The 19,241-nt window shown below is 43.6% G+C and overlaps 1 protein-coding gene across 1 annotated transcript in view; it reads right to left on the bottom strand.

Moving 5' to 3' along the window:
• The window catches only part of PPP1R14C (protein phosphatase 1 regulatory inhibitor subunit 14C), a 52,246-nt gene extending 33,217 nt beyond the window's left edge, over positions 1–19,029 (bottom strand). The window contains exon 1 of the mRNA XM_065835843.2: positions 18,655–19,029. Coding sequence (XP_065691915.2) covers positions 18,655–18,936 — 282 coding nt within the window. The 5' untranslated portion in view covers positions 18,937–19,029. The remainder of the gene's footprint in view (positions 1–18,654) is intronic.
• Positions 19,030–19,241: the final 212 nt, after the last annotated feature.

Genomic DNA, 19,241 nt, shown 5'->3' with positions numbered 1-19,241 from the left:
CAAAAGTAGAGTTTAAAGCTCACCTCAGCACTTTCAGTATGCCTCCAGAATGAGCACGTGGTTAGAAATTACAAATACCTCCAGGAACAGCAGTACCTGTACTTTCCACTCCTGCACACTCCCGTTTACTGAACTTCACAGTCTGAGCAACAGCTTAAGCAACATCTGACTCCCTCCTGTGACAGAGGGCTTGGACAGCTTAGGCCATTTAAGAGGTCTCTACCTGCTGGTTCAAAGAACTGGGGGAAGGGAGAACTGTTTTCTGAAAATAAACAAGGGGAAAGACATTGAGATGTTTCTGAAGTAGCTACATCTGAACACTCTTTGAGGACCCCACTTCCTTGTTGTTGTGCAAAGCTCCCAAATAGCTACTTCAAATCCTCCTCAAATTCTTCCAAACCCAGATGTTTTGGAAGAAAGATGGAGCAAACCCTTCAAATCCACCTTCACAGCTTGTAGAAGGTACATGTAAAGGACACTGTATCCATATTCCTTCCACAGGAAGGCAGCTTAGATAAAACACAAAGGATCTGTTTCTGCATACATTGTGCCAAGCACAGTAGTCAGGACTCTAATAAATCCGACATTCATAATATGCAGTGCTACCTTGCATAAGAAGAGTTGGTAGGATAAAATCTACTGAATACAGAATGGGTGCAGCAGCCACTGCCTGGTCATTTCAGCACAGCAGAACATGGGCATTCAAGGAGTGCTTTGTGACCAGGGAAGAGTCTAACCCAAGCTTTTTAACTGGCCTATGGACTAGAGAGGTAAAAGAAGGTGGCAGAATCCATCTCTGCTCACCAAAATTGAACATTTCCAATATTCCTTTGTTGAAAATCCCCATTACATACAGCCACAGGCAGGAAATGAGCTGTGCCAAGAGTACTCTTATGTGTATTCCACTTGAAAAATGCCAAAGGTCCTTCATATAATGCCTTTGGCATTTATGACTGAATAAAGGCAAGCCACATCAGAAGATCCTTTATAACACAAAAAACATTCAAACCCAAATACACAAACTTGCAACAGCATTTTCCAATCCAAAGGGATTAAACAATTATGTACTTAATTAGAAAAAATAGGACATCATTTTCACCTTGTTTTTACACAGACCAGAACTCATTGCCTGCTATGGTTTCAGATGTAGCTCTGGATGACTACTTAGCAAAGACAACAGGGAAAGCAGGGTAATTTAAGTTCCTACATGTTGTTGTTCTTAGCAAATAAACAAAAAGTACACACAACTCCTTTTTGCTATTTGAAGAGAAACCAAGATGTATGTATTCGAATAGGGAATATTCCTGTGAAATCCTGATATACTTCAGATGGAGCCAAAGGTGAAATAACAGCTGGTTGAACTTCCAGTCTACAAGGAATATTCCAAATATGCTTAGGAACATGCAAGGGCAAGTTGAAGTTACAGTTTAAAATTACTCATCCCTTGGTAAATGACGCTTGGTAGGTTACATTACATATACAACCTGCCAGCCTGGCTGAGGTGGTAAGAGTTGTTTTGAGCACTGGGCCAGTTTTACATCAAAGCAGCTTCAAATTGCCTTCACAGCCAAAGCAATGGTATATGTCTTGACTTTATTCCCCAAGAAACTACTCTGGCCTTCTTTTAACACTTTTTTATAGCAAGTCAACTCTAGCCTTTACTTCTGCATTGCTCCTACCAAACTCCTCCCCACACAAGTAGTCCACTATGCACTTGGTGCTTCACTCCCAGCCACCCTGGCATATTTGGAGGTACAGGCAAAAACCCCACTGCTGCTTATGGCTGGGCTGGTACTCTTCCACCTTTTGATGATTATAGCCCTTTGATTACAGCCCTAAAGCAATTTCAGTCATTGGATGCTTTCCCACAATATCTTCCTCCCTTCCCCTCAAAACATGCCCCAAGGACAGACAAGTTCCCACAATTCACTGGGAAATAACGAGCAGCTCAGTTTACTGCTGCCAAAAAAATATGGGGATAAGACACCAGCAGTCCTGGCAACAGGCATATAGGACTTAAGCACCTTGGTACACAGTGATCCGTGCTGCTTACAAGTGCACGGGACCTGGGTGCCTGGGTTAGTCCACCTGCTCTGCATCTGGCTGTGTTTTACATGGAAGGCTGTCTGGCACACAGAGGAAACACTGAACTCATTGGTACACTACAAGACTGCTACCCAGGGCTTGCAGAAGTTCACAGTTCACAAGGAAGTGTGTACTCAGAAAGAGCAAAGAGCTGCACATCCAGGAAAAAGGATTTACAGACAATGAATAAAGGGACTCCTGCAAATAAACTATATGAACAAGTCCAACAACCTTACAGTAAGCTCTTACCATACACTATGTGTGTGACGTTGGGCAAGTCATAATGTGATCATTACCATCTCTGACGTGGAGGAAATACTTAGCTAGCCCTTAGTTCTGAAGCTTTGTTCATTAACCTTTGAGCACTTGAGACTGACTGTGCTTCAGAATTAAAGCAATGTAAATATTTACCTGGGAAATGGGAAGAATACAATTCTGTGAGTGAGACTTGAATTAAAACTAACCTCAGTTTTAAAAATCTGCCTTCCAGTTGCCCAAGTGTCCTCTGTCGCACAGGTTTTTTCCTTTTTAATTGCATATGATTTTTCTTCACATGTGTGTTTAATACTGGAAGTTAAATGGATCATTAGGATTGGAAACGTTCATGTCTTTGGAGATGGTAAGTTTCTGTTTTCAAGGCTGCCATTAGCCTGCTGATAGCTTTCTTTAAGGCATCATTAACACAGCAGCAGCTGAGACTGGCTTACATTGCTGCAAAGTATTATCCAACCAGTTTAATCCTTTTTCCCCTTATCTACAGGAATCTTTGCAGGTCAAGCAGTACTCTGAATGTTATGAAGATATAACTGGAAAAGTCATCAGGTCCTGCATTTCCTTTTGTTGTGTGTTATCTGCCACCGCACTACCATGACAGAGTGATAGGAGGGAGTTGCATTGCTGACTTCTGGAGAAATACTGGATCAGAAATAGTGCTCAAGCTCTCACCATCTTTCCTCCTCTTAATACCTCCGTTCAGCTCCAGTCCTCCACAGGACTGCAGCCAGGGCCCCAGCAGTACCCTCTCCAGGTGCTCCCACCTGCCTCTCCTGACAGCATTCACGGGCTCTGGGCTTTGCTCACTCTTCTCCCTTCCCCTGCTCTGCCTTGTATTGCTATTTCATCCTCAGCACCGAGAGCATGTAGCAAGCTGAAGGTTTCAGCTTATCAAGTAGTTGTGATATGAGGAAATTAAGATAAGAAACATCATTCCAAAAACTGACATTCAAATGTGTTTCAAGGCTGAACAAAAGCTCTTCAAAAAAAGGAGATTGCATAAAAACTGAATTAATGGTGCAACACACCTCACCATCAGGGTCCACACAGCCACTCTGATTATGATAACACAGCTGGGTCTGCACCAGCAACTTCAAATGCTCAGCCCCTCACACATATGTTATAATATACCTTACACCACCACCCTACAGCCCATTTTCCAAATCTGGAGCTCTCCCCACAAGGCCAAAGTTCCCACATTTGCCACCAACAGTTCCAAGAAACACCCAGGACTAGAGGCTTTTATAAGAATGTAACCTAAAGCAAGCCCTGCTCACAGGCCATTCCCAACAGCACCCTGGGGACACCAGCAGCCCTGACTGTCCCTGCCTAATCCCCCAGGGCTCCCCCACAGCCCAGGACCCCATGCCAGCCCCTGGGGTCATCAGCCTCTGCCTCAGCAAGACCACAGCAGGGCCAGTCGCGGCTCCCCATAGCCCTACCCTATCCAGCTCTGAGTCCTATCAAGACGGGCCTGCCCGTGGGCCCGTGTCCCAGCCTGGCTTCAGCCCATCCACAGTGAGGTGCCCAATGCCCAGGCTGGGGCTGTCCCAGTGCCCCCAGCTGCCTGCTCCTGCAGCATCTTAGACACTAAGTCAGAGTAATGCCAAACGGGCATGTTTTTGCATATATTAATTCCCCTCCTATAAATACACGCTGCTTGCTATTGTTTCTTCCCTTCTCCTTACACTATGACAAGTGAAGACTCCTCATCTACAGCAGCAGAGCTGCAAGCCAACTGCTCCACACACAGCTCCTCTGAGGGCCAGACTGCTAATTCATGGATGGCTTCCCTTGTTTTTGCCTTCTCTGCAAGTTTTGCTCTTTAGGGAAGAAATTCCAAGGCTGGGTTTTAATGCAATTTTCATCATGTTGATTTGTGAACTGACCCCTTGAAAACAAGGAAAAAAAAATCAGAAACCCAGATAACAGCTAAAAGAAACAATCGTACAGGATAGAGTCAACAGGAGAAACAAGTTAGTGTGGGAAGACAGACATACTCTAACTTCACTGCTTTTATGCTTAACACTGCAGTTGTGAAAGTCAGAAGGGAAGAAACTTGCTTTTTCAAGGCATAGCCAGCCTGCCTGCTGCCATGTTTCAGAAACACATCCCTAGTGCTTCTGTTCAGCACTGTGGAAATAATTGCATGTATAGTTCAGGTTTTGCCTTTTTGTAAATATATTTTTTTTAAGCCCAAAGGATGAGAAAGTAGTGGTAGTCTAGATAACCAGCAGATGCTATGATGTGACAAGGTGAACAGGTCCTTTTGAGACTAATGTTGAAAGACCATTTTCTAACACTGTTTGTACCATAGCTGTAGTACTAAAATTAAATAAGTGTTATGCTGGGCTCAGCAAGTGGAAAATTGCTCCTATTAAAAATCTGACTCATAACATGCCTCTAGGAGGCACAGGGTGCTGAAAAATCAGCTCAGAATAGTCTATATTTCATTTTTGCTATAGCCTGTACCTCAGACATTTGGACCTGGTGGTTTGTTTTCCAAGAGGAACTCCTTATAGCCTTCAACAATTTATCTTACTGAATACCTGTCAGCCAAGACACATCTGCAGAAAAGCCATTTACAAGACCACTTCACCCATTAGCAACAGGCTTGGAGTGAAGTGGCAACTGCCCAAGTATACATGAAGACATTTGCCCAGATCCAATGCACAAGTTACAAAAAACATTGGACATGCATTTTTACAAGCATTAGTGTATATCATATGTCTTCAGAGTTAAGTGTACAGACATACTCAATTGTAGAAACATCAGCAGTTGACAGTGATCATAATACCTCCTCTAATCCACTTCCAATGTACTCTCCATTACTGACATTGCTTTAAACTTTATTCAAACAAGTTTTCCTAAAACATACAATTCCAGCACCCACTTGTCCCAAAAGCAACCTCTAAAGCAAGAGAAGCAAATCTATAACAAGCTGCTATCAATCTCATTGTCCCTACAGCCCCTGACTTCTTAAGTTCTCCACTACTGTGGATATTTCCACAAGCCTTTAACAGGGAAGAAAGACTGAAGGAGACAAGCTGGATCAGGGACTTGGGGTCACAGGAAGAAAGCAGGCTGCAGAATATTTACATACATTTAATCAGTTGTCACCTTCTACTGCCCACGCTACTGTTGCTAGAAGCACTCCATCAGAGTTTAGGCAAGGAGACATATACCCACATACCTGGATCAGAAGTACAAGCTAGTGAAAGGAACATGAAAAAGAGACAAGACAGGCAGTCTCCCATACACATTGTACATGCATTCCACCATCTCTACCTTACTTTTGCCTCTCCGGGTCCACCCAACTTTCCATTTTCTCCTTTGATTCTCCAGTCTCTTCCTACAGAGCCATGATAACCCACCCAACACTTCCCATTGATTCAGAGGCAGTGGATATCCTTCTACTGCCTATTACACAGATGGACAGAAGTAAGCTCTAGAGGAGAGAGAAGTATTTAATAGAATCCTAGAATAGCTTGGCTTGGAAGGGACCTTCAAAGGTCATCCAGTCCAAGCCCAAATTTGTTCTCCACTAGTCAAAGACATGGTGTGTAGAACAGCACAGAACCTGATCTCCGCTTGCTGGCAGCAGAGAATTAGGTGGAAGAAGGATCAGGAAATCCTTATCTCCTCAGAGCCCTATCAATAACTGCAGCCTTTGCACTTTCAGGACAAGGGTTCCCAAAAGAGTTCCTAACCACTCCATCTTCTCAAATACTTAAATTTCAGAGCAGTTCTCAATGCAGGAGATGTGTCCCTGCAGTATGCATCCTAAGAGGGCAAATTGCCCTAGAGCCACAGGCAGTAAGAGCAGGGATGTAGCCAACAGGTGGAAGTGTGGGCAAGACACAAGGTGGAGCACCAAGTTCTCTGGGATTCATGCCATTGCTACTAAATTATGGAAAACAAGCACCAAAAGAAATAGAAGACCAAATGCCATGAATTTTGAGAACTCTACACCTCATGGTGCCCATAACTTCAATAATAAAAGTCAATCCCCTGTTAAGATGGCTGCAGCTCTCTATCATCTTTATCACAACACAGAATAAAAATCAATTGGTAAGAAAGTGTGATTACAGGGAAAAGACTTTAGGACACCAAAACACCTGTTTCCAAAAAGAATTGCCAATAATAATAATCAGACATTTCATTCAGTCATAAGGTTAAAAAAAAAAAAACACCACACACTTCTTTTCATTATGCAGAGAAAGTAAAGAATCTTGCACTCTGCAACTACAGATTCATTAGTAAGCATAAAAAAGGAACTGACATCCAGTCACAGTAAGGTTTAGACTTCATTTAGTCTTCTTTAGTACTAACACTGGTATTTTACTGTTTTCATAACTGAACTGTCAAAACAACTTCAGCTTATCCAAAAACATCCATAACATGTTGGTTAAGGAATTACCTAATTTGTGCATCTCTACAGAAGTCTAAAGGAATCACTAGACTGTGAAATTGCCAAACGAAGAAGAGGCATTGGTCACAAACTACACTAAGCAGAGAAAGAGAGAAGCATTCAGCACTTCCTAACCATACTCGCAACATGGATCCAAGACATTAGTTAAAAATCAAGTGCTATCTTCAAAGCAAATGCTTTGTGTTCTTAATATAAAAATAGGACAGGCTAAGTCTATACTTGGTTGTCACTTCTGTTAAACAAAACATTCCAAAGCAGATAGGAAGGACATGTCATGTTTTTTGTCATCATCCACTTTCACACAGGGCAGAAATAGTTTGGCATTAACAAATACATGTTGTGTGCTAAATTATGGTTACACAGTCCTCCTTGGGAGGTACAGTAACTCAGGCCATGCAGAGCCTTCCAAATGGTGGCACTTTGAGGGTTATGCTGAACTTTCCACCTAACAATTACAGGACATGCCTACCTCCGCGTGAATCACAGTAGCAGGTCACTCTCCACCTCCGAATAACAGAAGCCCAGTTGACTGCTTCCCTGCAAGTTGTGCATAATTCCACATCTGGGAAGAACACAGTAGTGTGATCACAGCTGAGCCCATACTGTGTTGTTGCATCACATGGAGGGCAATGGTGAACCAGAGAAGCTGAAGAAAGGACTACATGTCCAAGAAGAGGTGTGCTTGTGAGAGCAAGCTGCACTACATGGAAGGAAAGTTTGAGCACGCTCTGAGCTCCACAGCTAGAGAACACAGGAAGAACATGCAGGGCATTTTCTACAGTTACAAGTTACTGCACCTCATCTTTGCATTTCTGTGCTAATGCAGCTTTACTTGGAAAGCACACGCCATGTGTGGAACTAACTGTCTAGCCAGTGTAAGGATCCATTTCCCTTTCAGAAAGGAATAAAGCTCAGGAATCTTAAGCTAGAGCTGTATTAAGTGCTGGTCTAGCACTTCAGAAGGGTTCTGAGATTCAGTTTTCTCCTTCACACCATGGTGATGCCACACTCTCCTAGCATGAGCCCTGATGACTAGGACCACTCCATGCTAGATCAGATTTGATGGTTTGACTGTTTTAAGAGTGGATGTGAAAAAGAACCAAGGAATACACTCCAAGGAAACATTTTGACCAAACAGGATCAACACTAGGTCCTCTGCGCTCTGGGAATTTAGGCTAAACAGCAGTCCAATTAAGTAGGTTTGCCTCTTGGGGCACTTCGAGGATTAATTACTCCATCAGATCTCTCAGAGAAAAAAAAAAAAAAAACACAAAACACACACAACAGCAAACACACAACACCACCACACACCCACAAGGAAAGAACATGTGAGATAATGAGGCCTCTAAATGGCTCTCCTTAGCTCAACTTCAGCAGCCCTGTAAAAATAGTCTCCAGTATTGATTTTCTTTACACCAAGAGGCTGTGTGTAAATTGACTTTCTGCAATGAAAGTCATACAGTACAAGTACATCAAGCATCTGACACACTTATGGGTCTTCTCACTGCATTTTTGTCTTACCAGCCAATTAAAGTGTTATTGGTTGGAATAAGAGACAGTTTTCAAATGCCAATATTTCTTTATTCAGAAGTATTGGGTCCTGTCAGATTTGACATAGGAGACAAGAAGTCTGCCTCCTGTAGCAGGGAGGAATGTTTTATTCAGTAGTACCAAAACAAGTGCTCTTACATCCTGCAGAATCTAGGAGCAACTTAATCTTCCTGTTGAAGTAATTTAGTTGGCAAGAGATCTGGAGCGCTTTCCATAGTTCGTAGCAAGTCAAGTGGTGCCTGGGTGTAGCAGTGCACTCTACACAGTGATGACTGGTAGAGCTCTTCCTCCCCCAAAACACTAGTTTTGAACAGCAGGCAGGCGATTGGCAGTGGATGCATTTTGGCCCTGGTTCACCAATATCAAAAAACATCAGCAGGAGTTCTAACATGCTATGAAGTAGACACTCCTCTTCCCCAGGGCCAGAGACACCATTTCGCTCCCCAGGCATGTCCCCAGACTGGCAAAGATAGGGGAGTGCCTGAGGGATCTTTAAAATGAGTTTTCTTAACAGCTTCAGATCTAGGAAGTGGGATAATCTGCTGTGGCTCTCCTGCTCAGGATGATAAACACTGGGAGATGTGAGCTAAAGACTGTATGGGACCCCCTGTTCAATTCCAGTGCTGCTTCTCACTGTCAGTTCCCCAAAACATACTTTAGCACATGGTCCTGCCTCCTTCCACTTGCTACAGCCAAAGCACTGCAAATTACTAACCCAGTGTAAAACCTAGCAATTTTAACATCAAATGTAGTAATCACATATTTTAAGGTGAAATCTGATATAAACTTGAAAAAATGAACAGTGTTTAGAGGTCTACTGAAAGAAAAGAAAAGAAAGTGATGAGACTGCTGACATGTTTTCTTTTACAAAAGTCCTGGAAGCTTCCACTGCAGGCAGCCTGAGACAAAGTAGCCATCAGATTATAAAGTGAAGGATTGACCTTGCTTCCTTATATAAACACATTCTTTATCAGAATTACTTCAAGACATTAAAGCAAGTCTTCTGTGTAAGCATTTGGTCTTGATAAACAAATAGCAGCTGGATACCTATAAGCAAGTTGATTAAATCTTTAGCTAAGCAGACTAGTAAACAAGTACTACACTGACAGCTGACAAGCTGAGATGATTCTGGTTACCAGGGGATAGTTCCCACCAGTGCTCCTCCCCACATCAGTTTCTACAGAGAGCATTCCATTTTCAGTATTATGAGGAGGAACGCAACCATAAACCAAATTTGGGGATTTCTGTTAATTTTCTTAGAAGACTAAGCAGTTTTTCCTCAGTGCACCTGAAACGAAAATACAGTTTGACAGTGAGCCTAAAATGGCATGATTACTACCAGCATAACAAAAACAAAAAGACCCAATAGTTTATTCCAGAACATCTGGACTCATTTGACCAAAAAAATAAAAAAGTATATGCGCTTCAGGTATTATCTTTTAAAACGTAAAGCAAACAATTGTAAAAGCTCAAAGCATTTTTTTGTGTTTAAAGTCAATGTGTCAGAATATCATATATCAGTCACCTAAAGCAGAACAGATCATTTGTACCACACTAGAGTTAACTTCTTTGAAGTAGATCTCTAAATTATCATTCAACTGCTAAAATAAGTTAGGATCTTGAGCAGCTAACATCACATTTTTCCAAGTACTGCTAAATTATTTCCATTAAATATTAGTGAGCAATTTCTCCCAGCATCTGCAGACATCTCAAAATACAGATTTTTTTTTTGTAAGGTAGTAAGTGACCTGCCACAGAATCACTGTCTTTATGCTTCTGCCCCTCTACACATCACTTGAGCCCCATGATTCCCAGAGTAAGGACAGTCAGTAAAGTGTTTTTATCATCTATTTAAATGTCACCCCAGAGTGAAAGTCTGGGCAAGCTCATCCCAAACAAGCACTGGTCTTTTGTCAATGTCTTTCTGTATTTTATGAAGTGGGTCAGAAAGAGCCTAGTGTCTAAAAGGTTTAAAAGGTATATTTAAATCCATGAAATAATGTTGAAAGAAACATCATATAACTGAGTTACTCCATTAAAAAGTGATATCGAATACAAAGAGCTTATCTGCAAATGAGAAAGCAGACCCTGTGACCTAGGAGATCCTGCCCAATTCTGTGTTCTGGAAAGTAATCCTATTAAGACAGTCTGATAAGAGGGATTTTCATTAGGCATTGATTGTGCCATCATTTGGATTTATGAAGTCCAACACACAGGATTGAAGTATGTGACCCCCTTGTTGGCAGCACACTCAGAGTGGTGAACTCTTCTTGGTCACCATTGGAAGTGTCACCTCTAGATCAGCATCACTGCACAAGCTAGCCATTTGCATACTAACCATTAGGCCACTTTAAATCTTGTACTAGCTTGGCTCCACACACAGAACAGTATTACATTAAATACATTAATTATTAGAATGCTAGGAGCTAAAGACCTATAATACATGTTATGGTTTCTCTCTAGGTTTAGATCCACTAAATTGGCACCACTGATAAATATCACATGGATTGCAAAGATACAAGTTGCCTTCTGGGGCTGTGATCTGTGTGTTCCCTGAAAATTATTTAAGATACCATGTAGAACTGGTTCCTAGAATAGATATTACACTCCTTGAGGAGGATAGGGAGGGGAGGTGGGGGAGGTAACAGTTCTGCTATTCAAATGTGGACCTCAGAATTAAATACTTATCACTTCAAAGAAGATTTCATTTGTTTCAGTGTGGGCCTGTGCCCAAACAATTCCCAGTTCCAAGAAGATCTTTAACAAGCTAAATTTATTCTACCTTTGAAATACAGTCATACTGGTACTGTCTGGACTGCATGCCATTAAGATTTTATCCTCCCCTTCTCCAATGTTAATAACTTGTGGAAATTTTTATTTCCATAATTCCATGTGTCACACAGGGGAACAGCAAAAGCAAGTGCCAGTGTTTTACAACAGGCAGCCAAAAGTTGCAGTAACACAGATGGATGACCATGTCTAACCTACTCATATTGTGCTGTCAAGTACAAGTTTCTGGAGTTAGATGGAGGGAAAGGAAATAAAAAGGGAAGGGGAAAATGAAAACTTAGCTTTCTTATACTGCAGACAAAACAAGGCCACTAGAAGAATGAATTGATGTTGTTGCTGCTGCTTTATCAGCTGTGGTGACTAAAGACAAAGTGAACATAATTCAGACTGAATCAGGTTAGAGACAGGATAACGTATTTTTTCATTGGCATCTCCTGTAGTCCAAGAACTGCTTCACACAGATTTTGGACAGTAATATGCACTACAAAATTGCTTAGGTTTTTCTGTTGTTGTATCTGGAGCCAGAAACAGTGCCTTTTAAGTGGCTGGGCATAAGCTAATCTAAAGAGAGAGCTATGAGAATGCAAACAGGAGTTGGGCCAGCCTCTGTAAGGCACAGGTCAGAGAATTAGTTTAGTCTCATGACAACACTGAACTATCACACTGCTTGTGAAACAAAGTCTTACTTCAAGTAGAACATCTTTTTATTTAGATACAACACCTATTTAGAAACATCCCCTATGTCTTTAAAAAAGAGGCGGATGTGCCATGAAATACATCATTTCCTCATTTAAACAGGGTTATCTTTGTTACAGGCATTTGCTTCCATAGCACAGTTTAGATCAGCTAATGTAAAGCTACAAGAAAAATGGGAGAGATCCACTCTATCAGAATACAGAAGTACAAGGGACCAACAGAGCAGCATCTACAAAGCACACCACCAGCTCTCAGCTCTCTGAGGATAGATCATCCATGTTGTCATTTAATTTCACTACAAGTACAGACACACGTAAGCCAGACTCAAGTCCAAAAGCAATGCAGATGACTTTGCACGATGAACATGACTGGGAGAAAGGGGTAGATTGACAATTGATTCTCCTCTCCTCTTCAAGCTGTGTGTTCACTGCATGATTTGCCGCATAGCTTACTATTATTTTTTTAATTCACTTTTTTCCATCCTATGCGTGTTCTCTCTCACACCCACTCCCCACCCTTGTTACCCTGGGTAATCAAGCACTGACTCTATGTAAAGCCATTTGCCTAGCTACAACGGTTGGAAACTACTTTTTATAAGAAGTACAATTATAAAAATTTAAGTGATGTAAGCAATCAATTATTTCGTTGCCTTGTTATAAAACAACCACACCTACCAGTTCAACGAAGGGACCAGTTGAATCTTGAACAGAGAAGGGAAGGAGAAAAGACTTGCTATGGAATAGCTGATGGAAGATAAAAAAATTATGTAGTGAATCTTCTAAAGTCAAGAATATTGCAGCTACTTAAGATAAAACAATGAACTGTGACCAGTGCAGAACCGACATCCAGACTATACAAAGCCCAAGCAGTAGAAAAATAATTTTCTTGAACTGCTTTGAGAGATGTAGTGCAAGTTTTGCATGTAAGAAGGAGGACAGTAGCTGAATAGTGGTACATTTCCTACTAGATTAGGGTCTTCAGAACCTAAAATCAGATTTTAAGCAGGGCATTTAGAGACAAAAGGCTCTGGTCTCACCACCATCAGGTGCTTGGCACCCTCACAGGTACTTAAGTCAATTCCTTCTCTGAAAGCAGCAGCATTACAAGGGTTGTTTCAAAGCAACATGCATTTTATAGGCCATTTTGCACTTCCTAATTTTCACACTTGGGTTCAAATGCATTTCTGTGCTTCTGTCTCTGCTACACCAGTGTTGCCCATGTCCTTTGTAGGTCTCTGATTACAGCAGCCCTTCAATTAGCACAAGTCTGTTGAGCAGCATCCCTGCCCTCAAGTGAGTGCTCCAAGGTTTGTGCCATACCACATACAAATCTGACATCAGTAATAGTTGTCAAAAAAAAACCCCTCAAATACATTTCTAAGCAATTTGATAGACCTTTAAGTACTTCACTCACTCCAATGCATCTAGATTGACATACTCGACTTACTACAGAAATCCTTTATTATACTTCCTACTAACTTGCATCCTTTTAAGGAGTGACATTCTCTCATTCTCAGACTCCTTGCAGTCTTTCCACTTTTGATTCATTTAGAAAGGAGTGCACACAATTACTATTTGTGAGATCTTAGTCCAAGTTAGAGAAAGTCTATTGAAAAAGTCAGAGTCAGAAGAAGTTGGTTTCTGTAGTGTTTTATTCAGTGGATTTCCTCACCAAACACCTTTCTGTGAAAGGAATAATGAATTTCAAACATTACCTCACCATAGCCTGAGGAATAAGTAGTACCTGATCATACCGTCAGGTCCACATCACACACAGCCTTAGCACCATGCTGACCAGGCTTTTTTGGAAAGGACAGAATGTTTGGGGGGTGGGGGAAAAGTGTTTGGTCCTGAAGTCTATGTACCATTCTATTCAGCATTCTTCCAAACCCAGAGGAAAACAGATGACTGGTCACTATGGCAACTATCTCACACACAGGATCTGCAGGGTGTGCAGAGCCACTGACCCATGAGAGAGTGGGTTGGACAAGGTGGTCCATACTGTGCAGAAAGTCAGTGCCCCATATAGAAACAGTCCTGAACAGTAGGGAGAAAAACAGCTGCAGCTGAGTCCATCAAATCACAAGACATGCCTCCTGGGATACAAATGCACAGAGGAACCAATACCCTGTACAGCATCCAGTCACTCAGCATATGCAGCACTGCTCTTGGTAGACCACTAACACATCAGTCTGCAACTGGATTCAGTATTGAAAATATATTTCGGAAATACAGTCAAGGTAGCTAATTTGTCCAGATGTCAAGGTTAAATGACTAGAGCCCTTCTTGCAAAAAATCCATCCTTTGCAGAACATTTGACAAGACAGACATCTCACTCTTCCCCCACAAGCTTCACCTTTTACACCTTGTCACTAGCTTTACCACTGGAACCAAAACATTTGTGCAGCAGGAGGGGGAAGGGAAGGCTAGGAAGCTTTTACTCCTGTGATCTCTCTAGCCTAGACAAGGGCCTTCCTTTTGTCTTCTCCTGTCTAGCATCAACCAGGTCAAATTCAAGTGTGTACAGACTGACAGACTCCCTGGCGCTATATTAGGGACAAGCTCTCACTGTTAGAAAATCCCAGCAGCTTCAGGAAGAAGGTCAAAGAGGGTGTTTTCCAACACTGCGCTCACAGAGCAGCCAGGAAAAGGGAGCTCAGTCCACGCAGGACCAAGTTAAATTGCTCCCTTCCATCCCATACCCCACCAATACCATTTGTTTTATAGCCACAGATTGGTCCTGCCAACGTGAAAGCCATTCTCCATTTCAGAGCTTCATGTCACTCTTGTCATTGCAGTACCCATAGCAGGAGGTAGAAGAGAATCGTACACATGACAATTCTCAGTCTAGCATGGCTTTGTACTCTTAAAAAAAAAATGCTCGAGGGGCTTTTGTGGGCAGCTCTTCCTGTTATATTTTTTTATACACCGAGGTTTTAAATGGAATTCCAGGATGTTTTGCCTTGGAAAAGGGGCTAAGCTTTGACATAATTTCCTGTTACTTCCAGACCAAAATCATATCCTCCAACAAGCACCATTTGCCATAAATGAGCAGATACAGTCCAGTAAAATAGTTGATTATGCAACTAAGCTCAGCAATATCTTATATTAGAAGATAAGTCTTATATTCAGTTTTTAGAGTGCAAAAGCTAAGGGCTTATTGGATTTGTAAATGCATGTCTCTACATTAAGAAATACTCATCAAATCAATCCATAGCACATGCAAAGTCTTTCTTTATTGTCTACTGATGTTGTGCAAAATCTGTGTACCCTCAATATGCTCATTCCATCAGCACTGTGCTTTCTATAGCAAATGCTATAATTGCAGGTAGATAGGACCCTTGAGCACAGTAATTCACCTATAACATTGAATGGTTTCTGGGGACAAATCCAGTGGCCTTTTTTTCCTTCATATATAAAGTTGTACACATTTGGAAGGTACCAACAGCATAGATCATACATCTGGAAAACTAGACTGCCACCACTTTCATGCTGAACTACAAGTTGCAAACCATTAGGGAATGAATAGTGATGACGTAAGGTGTTTCGTGTAACCCTGTTTAGCAATTCTTAACCAATAATGGATTTAGTCCAAAACATGAAGCATCTATAAAGAAACTCTTTTTAGAAGCAAGATAACTAATAAAGGTCAACATCAAACTCAGTTCGAGTCTTGCAATTTAGGCACTGCATTTTCAATATACTAATCTGTGACTGCATCATCAGTTTCACCATTCATAGAAACCAAAACCAACAGGTTATAAAATGTCGTCTTTTTTAATGAAGCAGCTCCAGGAGCCAGCAGTCAGACTGACACTTCCCTGAAGCACTTGACCTCAGTACATTATCCTAACAGGTTTTGGAGCCAAACAAATCCTTCTTAAGAATCTCTGGTCCAACTAACGTTTTCTACCTGGGTAACCCTTTACCATTCAGGCTGGTTTTCATCTCTGAAGTCTGCATGACATTGAAGTAGCCCCTCTGAAGCTGATCTTTGTATCATGGATCTGTGGTCAGCATTAAAAATAGTCTCAAAGAGCTTTTTCTAAACGACTTCCCCCCTCAACTCCATTATCCTGCTCGGCATCCCATTTTAAAACTAAAACCATACTGCTGAAGACAAGATCCACTACAAAAAGAACACAAACCTGTCTGCTTATTTCCCAACCTCATCTCCTAACCTTTGTCACCAAGCCAAGACAAGCTTATAGCTGACTTTACTTGCAAGTACTTGAGAGACTATGAATGCAGGTTCAGCTTTGAATAAAGGGAGTCTTTCTGCAAGTGCCCACTTACTGATGAATCTCAGCATAATTTAATAGAAAACATTTAAATGGAAAACAGCAGGCAGGTACTACAGTTATGCAGTCCCAAAAAGAGACACCCAGGTCTTCTTGCAGACTTTCAGTACACCACACTGCAAGTGCCCTCTACTTATTTCTGCTCTTCCCAGGAACAGAGTGCACAGCTCCTTAGAAACAGAGCTCCTAAGCAGAATAGCAATGAAACACTGACACCGCTTAGCTCTTCCAGGATTAGCAATTCTGTGGCTATTTCCAACACTTCAAAATATTTCAGGTTGTTTCAGAGCTTAAGTGTCATCACATGAAGTTATTTTAGATCTTCCGTGGAAGTTAAAGTGAGCAATTCCCAACCCCCCCAACCTGCCTTCAGACAGGCTTATTAACTGTCTGCATAGGTGATTAAGTCTCAGGCCAAGAGCTCCATCTCTAAACCTAAAAGTAATTCAAGCAAAGCATCTTGCTATTGCTGTTGTCTTTAATCACTACACTCATCATGCACCTTAAACTTTATTCTGATAGCATATTAATTGCTTGACCTTTTCACTACTGTCATCTCTGCTGACACTAGGCAGAGTTCACGCATAACAGCAAAGAACGGAAAACCTAGACATTTTGCCCTCAATCTCCAAAGCTAAAGCCATTTTCATCTGTCAAAACTTTTTTCCCCCCAAATGCCACCTTAGGAACCAAGTCATCAAAAAAGTTCTTTTTATACAGCCGTATACGGTCCCCATCTTAATGTAGAGCCCTCCTTTTAACGTGCATCCCTTCTATTCCAATCAGAGTCAGCAACCACAATAAGAAAAACAATGAAATACTTTTTTCCTCCAGCAAGACACTTATTTGAATACTGTGAAGAGCAGCAGGAATTTCTCTGGACCTTGGTCTTGCCCCATCTATCACATCCTTACTTACAGAACAACTACACCTGTATGTCAAAAGCAGGTGGTCCAAACAGGTTTGGTGTTTCTGAGCAAGGAGAATCAAACCAGCAGCAACAGATCCAGTAGGCCAGCTACTAACTACATTATCAGCTCATGCTGACACAAAAATCATCATTTTATGCAAACAATTTTAAGTACCTCTGACCTCAGAATAATCCTTGCAGCCCACAAATCATGAGGCTGGAGAGGCAAGCAACACCAAGAAGAGTAACAACTGTTTATTTTTAACCCGAGTTTCCATTTGTATCTTTCCTTCCCTTAGTTCATGGATGTGAATTGTTACGTTTAACTTGTCACATGCACATTTTTAATGAGGGCAAGTCCTTCTGACAAATTGGCCGATACACTGGTTTTGAGATGAAAGGAGGTTTCTTTCAATTCTTGTATTAAGTACATGCCAGATATTCAGGCCTGGTTTTTTAGGCCCTCACATCCACACCTCAGGCACTGTCAAGCTTTTGCCTTCCTAGCTCCAGAATACCTGGGAGCCCTGGGGTGAGATATTGGCTCCAGAGATGCTAACTGCAAAATTCACATGTGGCTTCAACAAATCTCACTTCAGAAGCCTCTAATAAAAGTGAACTAGACAACTGATTGAAAAAGTATGTGCAAATCTCAGTTTAGACTTAACATTTTGATTTTTTGTAACAGTAAATACTCGAGGTGGCAGGGAGGTAGGAACCCCTGGAGACTAGCAGGTCTACATTTCTAATGAAGCTTCGACAAAACAAAGTACTGGTACTCCCTTTATTTACAACATTGTCATCTCTATATGGAAGATAAGTCACTATACCTCTGAATAATCTTGAAAAATTCTCCAGTTCACCTGTCCTCCACAGAAGAAAATTAATTCTGGCAACACGTTTTGCCTAGAGTAACTGAAAAACAGGTTTGATATCTACAGATCAGATACAACCTCCCCAGTATTTTCGATCCTCGTCCTAATGATCTTCTAACTGCTCATTGAAATTTCCTGGCGAGTATCTGCCGCGCTCCTGGAGGCCGGAGTAATACAAAACCAGGGTCTAGCGGCGACCGTACCCGCACCAGAGTCCTTTCTCCACAACAGCCGCCTCCGCACAGCCCCCTCCTCCTCGTCCCCGCGCACCGCCCGCCGCCGCACCGCACTGGCAGCTCGAGTCTAACGGGGACCGACAGCCCCCAGCCTGGAGAAGGCGCCTCCGCGCCCCAGGGGGCCGCAGGGACAGCGGCTCCCGGCCAAGCACCGTCCCGGGGCTCACAGCCGCGGTACCCCGGCGCCGCCCGGCACACCCGGACCTGCCGCAGCCGCCGGGGCCCCCCGGGAGAAGGGAGGCCACTATGTGCCCGTCCGTGCGGTAGCCGCCACCGTCCCCAAAGGGCGGTCCCCTCCCATTCACCTCGGAGGAGATGGGGCTGGAGACACCTTCCTCCCCTCCCCGCGGGACAGGGGCGGCGGTGGGCCGGGAATGTCATTTGGAGGTGGCGGTGACAGCTCTCCCTTGCCCGCTGCCGAAACGCGACTCGGGGAGGGAGAAGGACACCGGGGGCGAGGGGACTGCAGCGGCCGCGCCGGGGACCCCGCCACCCCGGACCCGCACCTCGCAGCCGTAGAGCTGCCCCAGCTGCTCCACGATCCACTCCTCCAGCACCAGCCGCTTCCGCAGCTCCTTCCGATCGTATTTCACCGTCACTTTCCCCTGCTGGTGGCGACGCTGCTGGACCTGCACCACCGCCGCCGACACCGAGTCCTCCCGGGAGGCGCCGCCGGAGGAGCCGCCGCTCCCGCCGCCGCCGCGGGGGCTCTGGAAGAAAACGCGGTTCCCGCCGCCGCCTCCACCCGCTGCTGCCGCCGCCTCACTGCCCCCGGTCGCAACCGACATGCTCCGCTCCGCCGCGGCTCCCGCCGAGCCGAAAGGCGCCCGCCGCTACCGCCGGGCCGCAGCAGCCGCTGCTTGCGCGTCTGCCTCACTCCCCCGCACCTGCCGTTTAAAACCGCTCATGGCACAGCGGCGCAGCCGGCCCCGCCGCCGGGAGGGCTGGGCCCAAACCGGCGGGGGCGGAGGCAGCCGAGGGGCGGCTCGGCACGGCTCGGCACGCCCCGGCACGCCCCGCCCCTCCCGCCGCCGCCCCGGCCCCGCAGCGGTGCGGAGCCGAGCGGGGAGTACCCCGAGGGGGCCGCGGTGCT

This window comes from Patagioenas fasciata, chromosome 3 (assembly GCF_037038585.1).
Source record: "Patagioenas fasciata isolate bPatFas1 chromosome 3, bPatFas1.hap1, whole genome shotgun sequence".
NCBI lineage: Eukaryota > Metazoa > Chordata > Aves > Columbiformes > Columbidae > Patagioenas > Patagioenas fasciata.
This window is presented reverse-complemented; position numbering and strand designations above follow the sequence as displayed.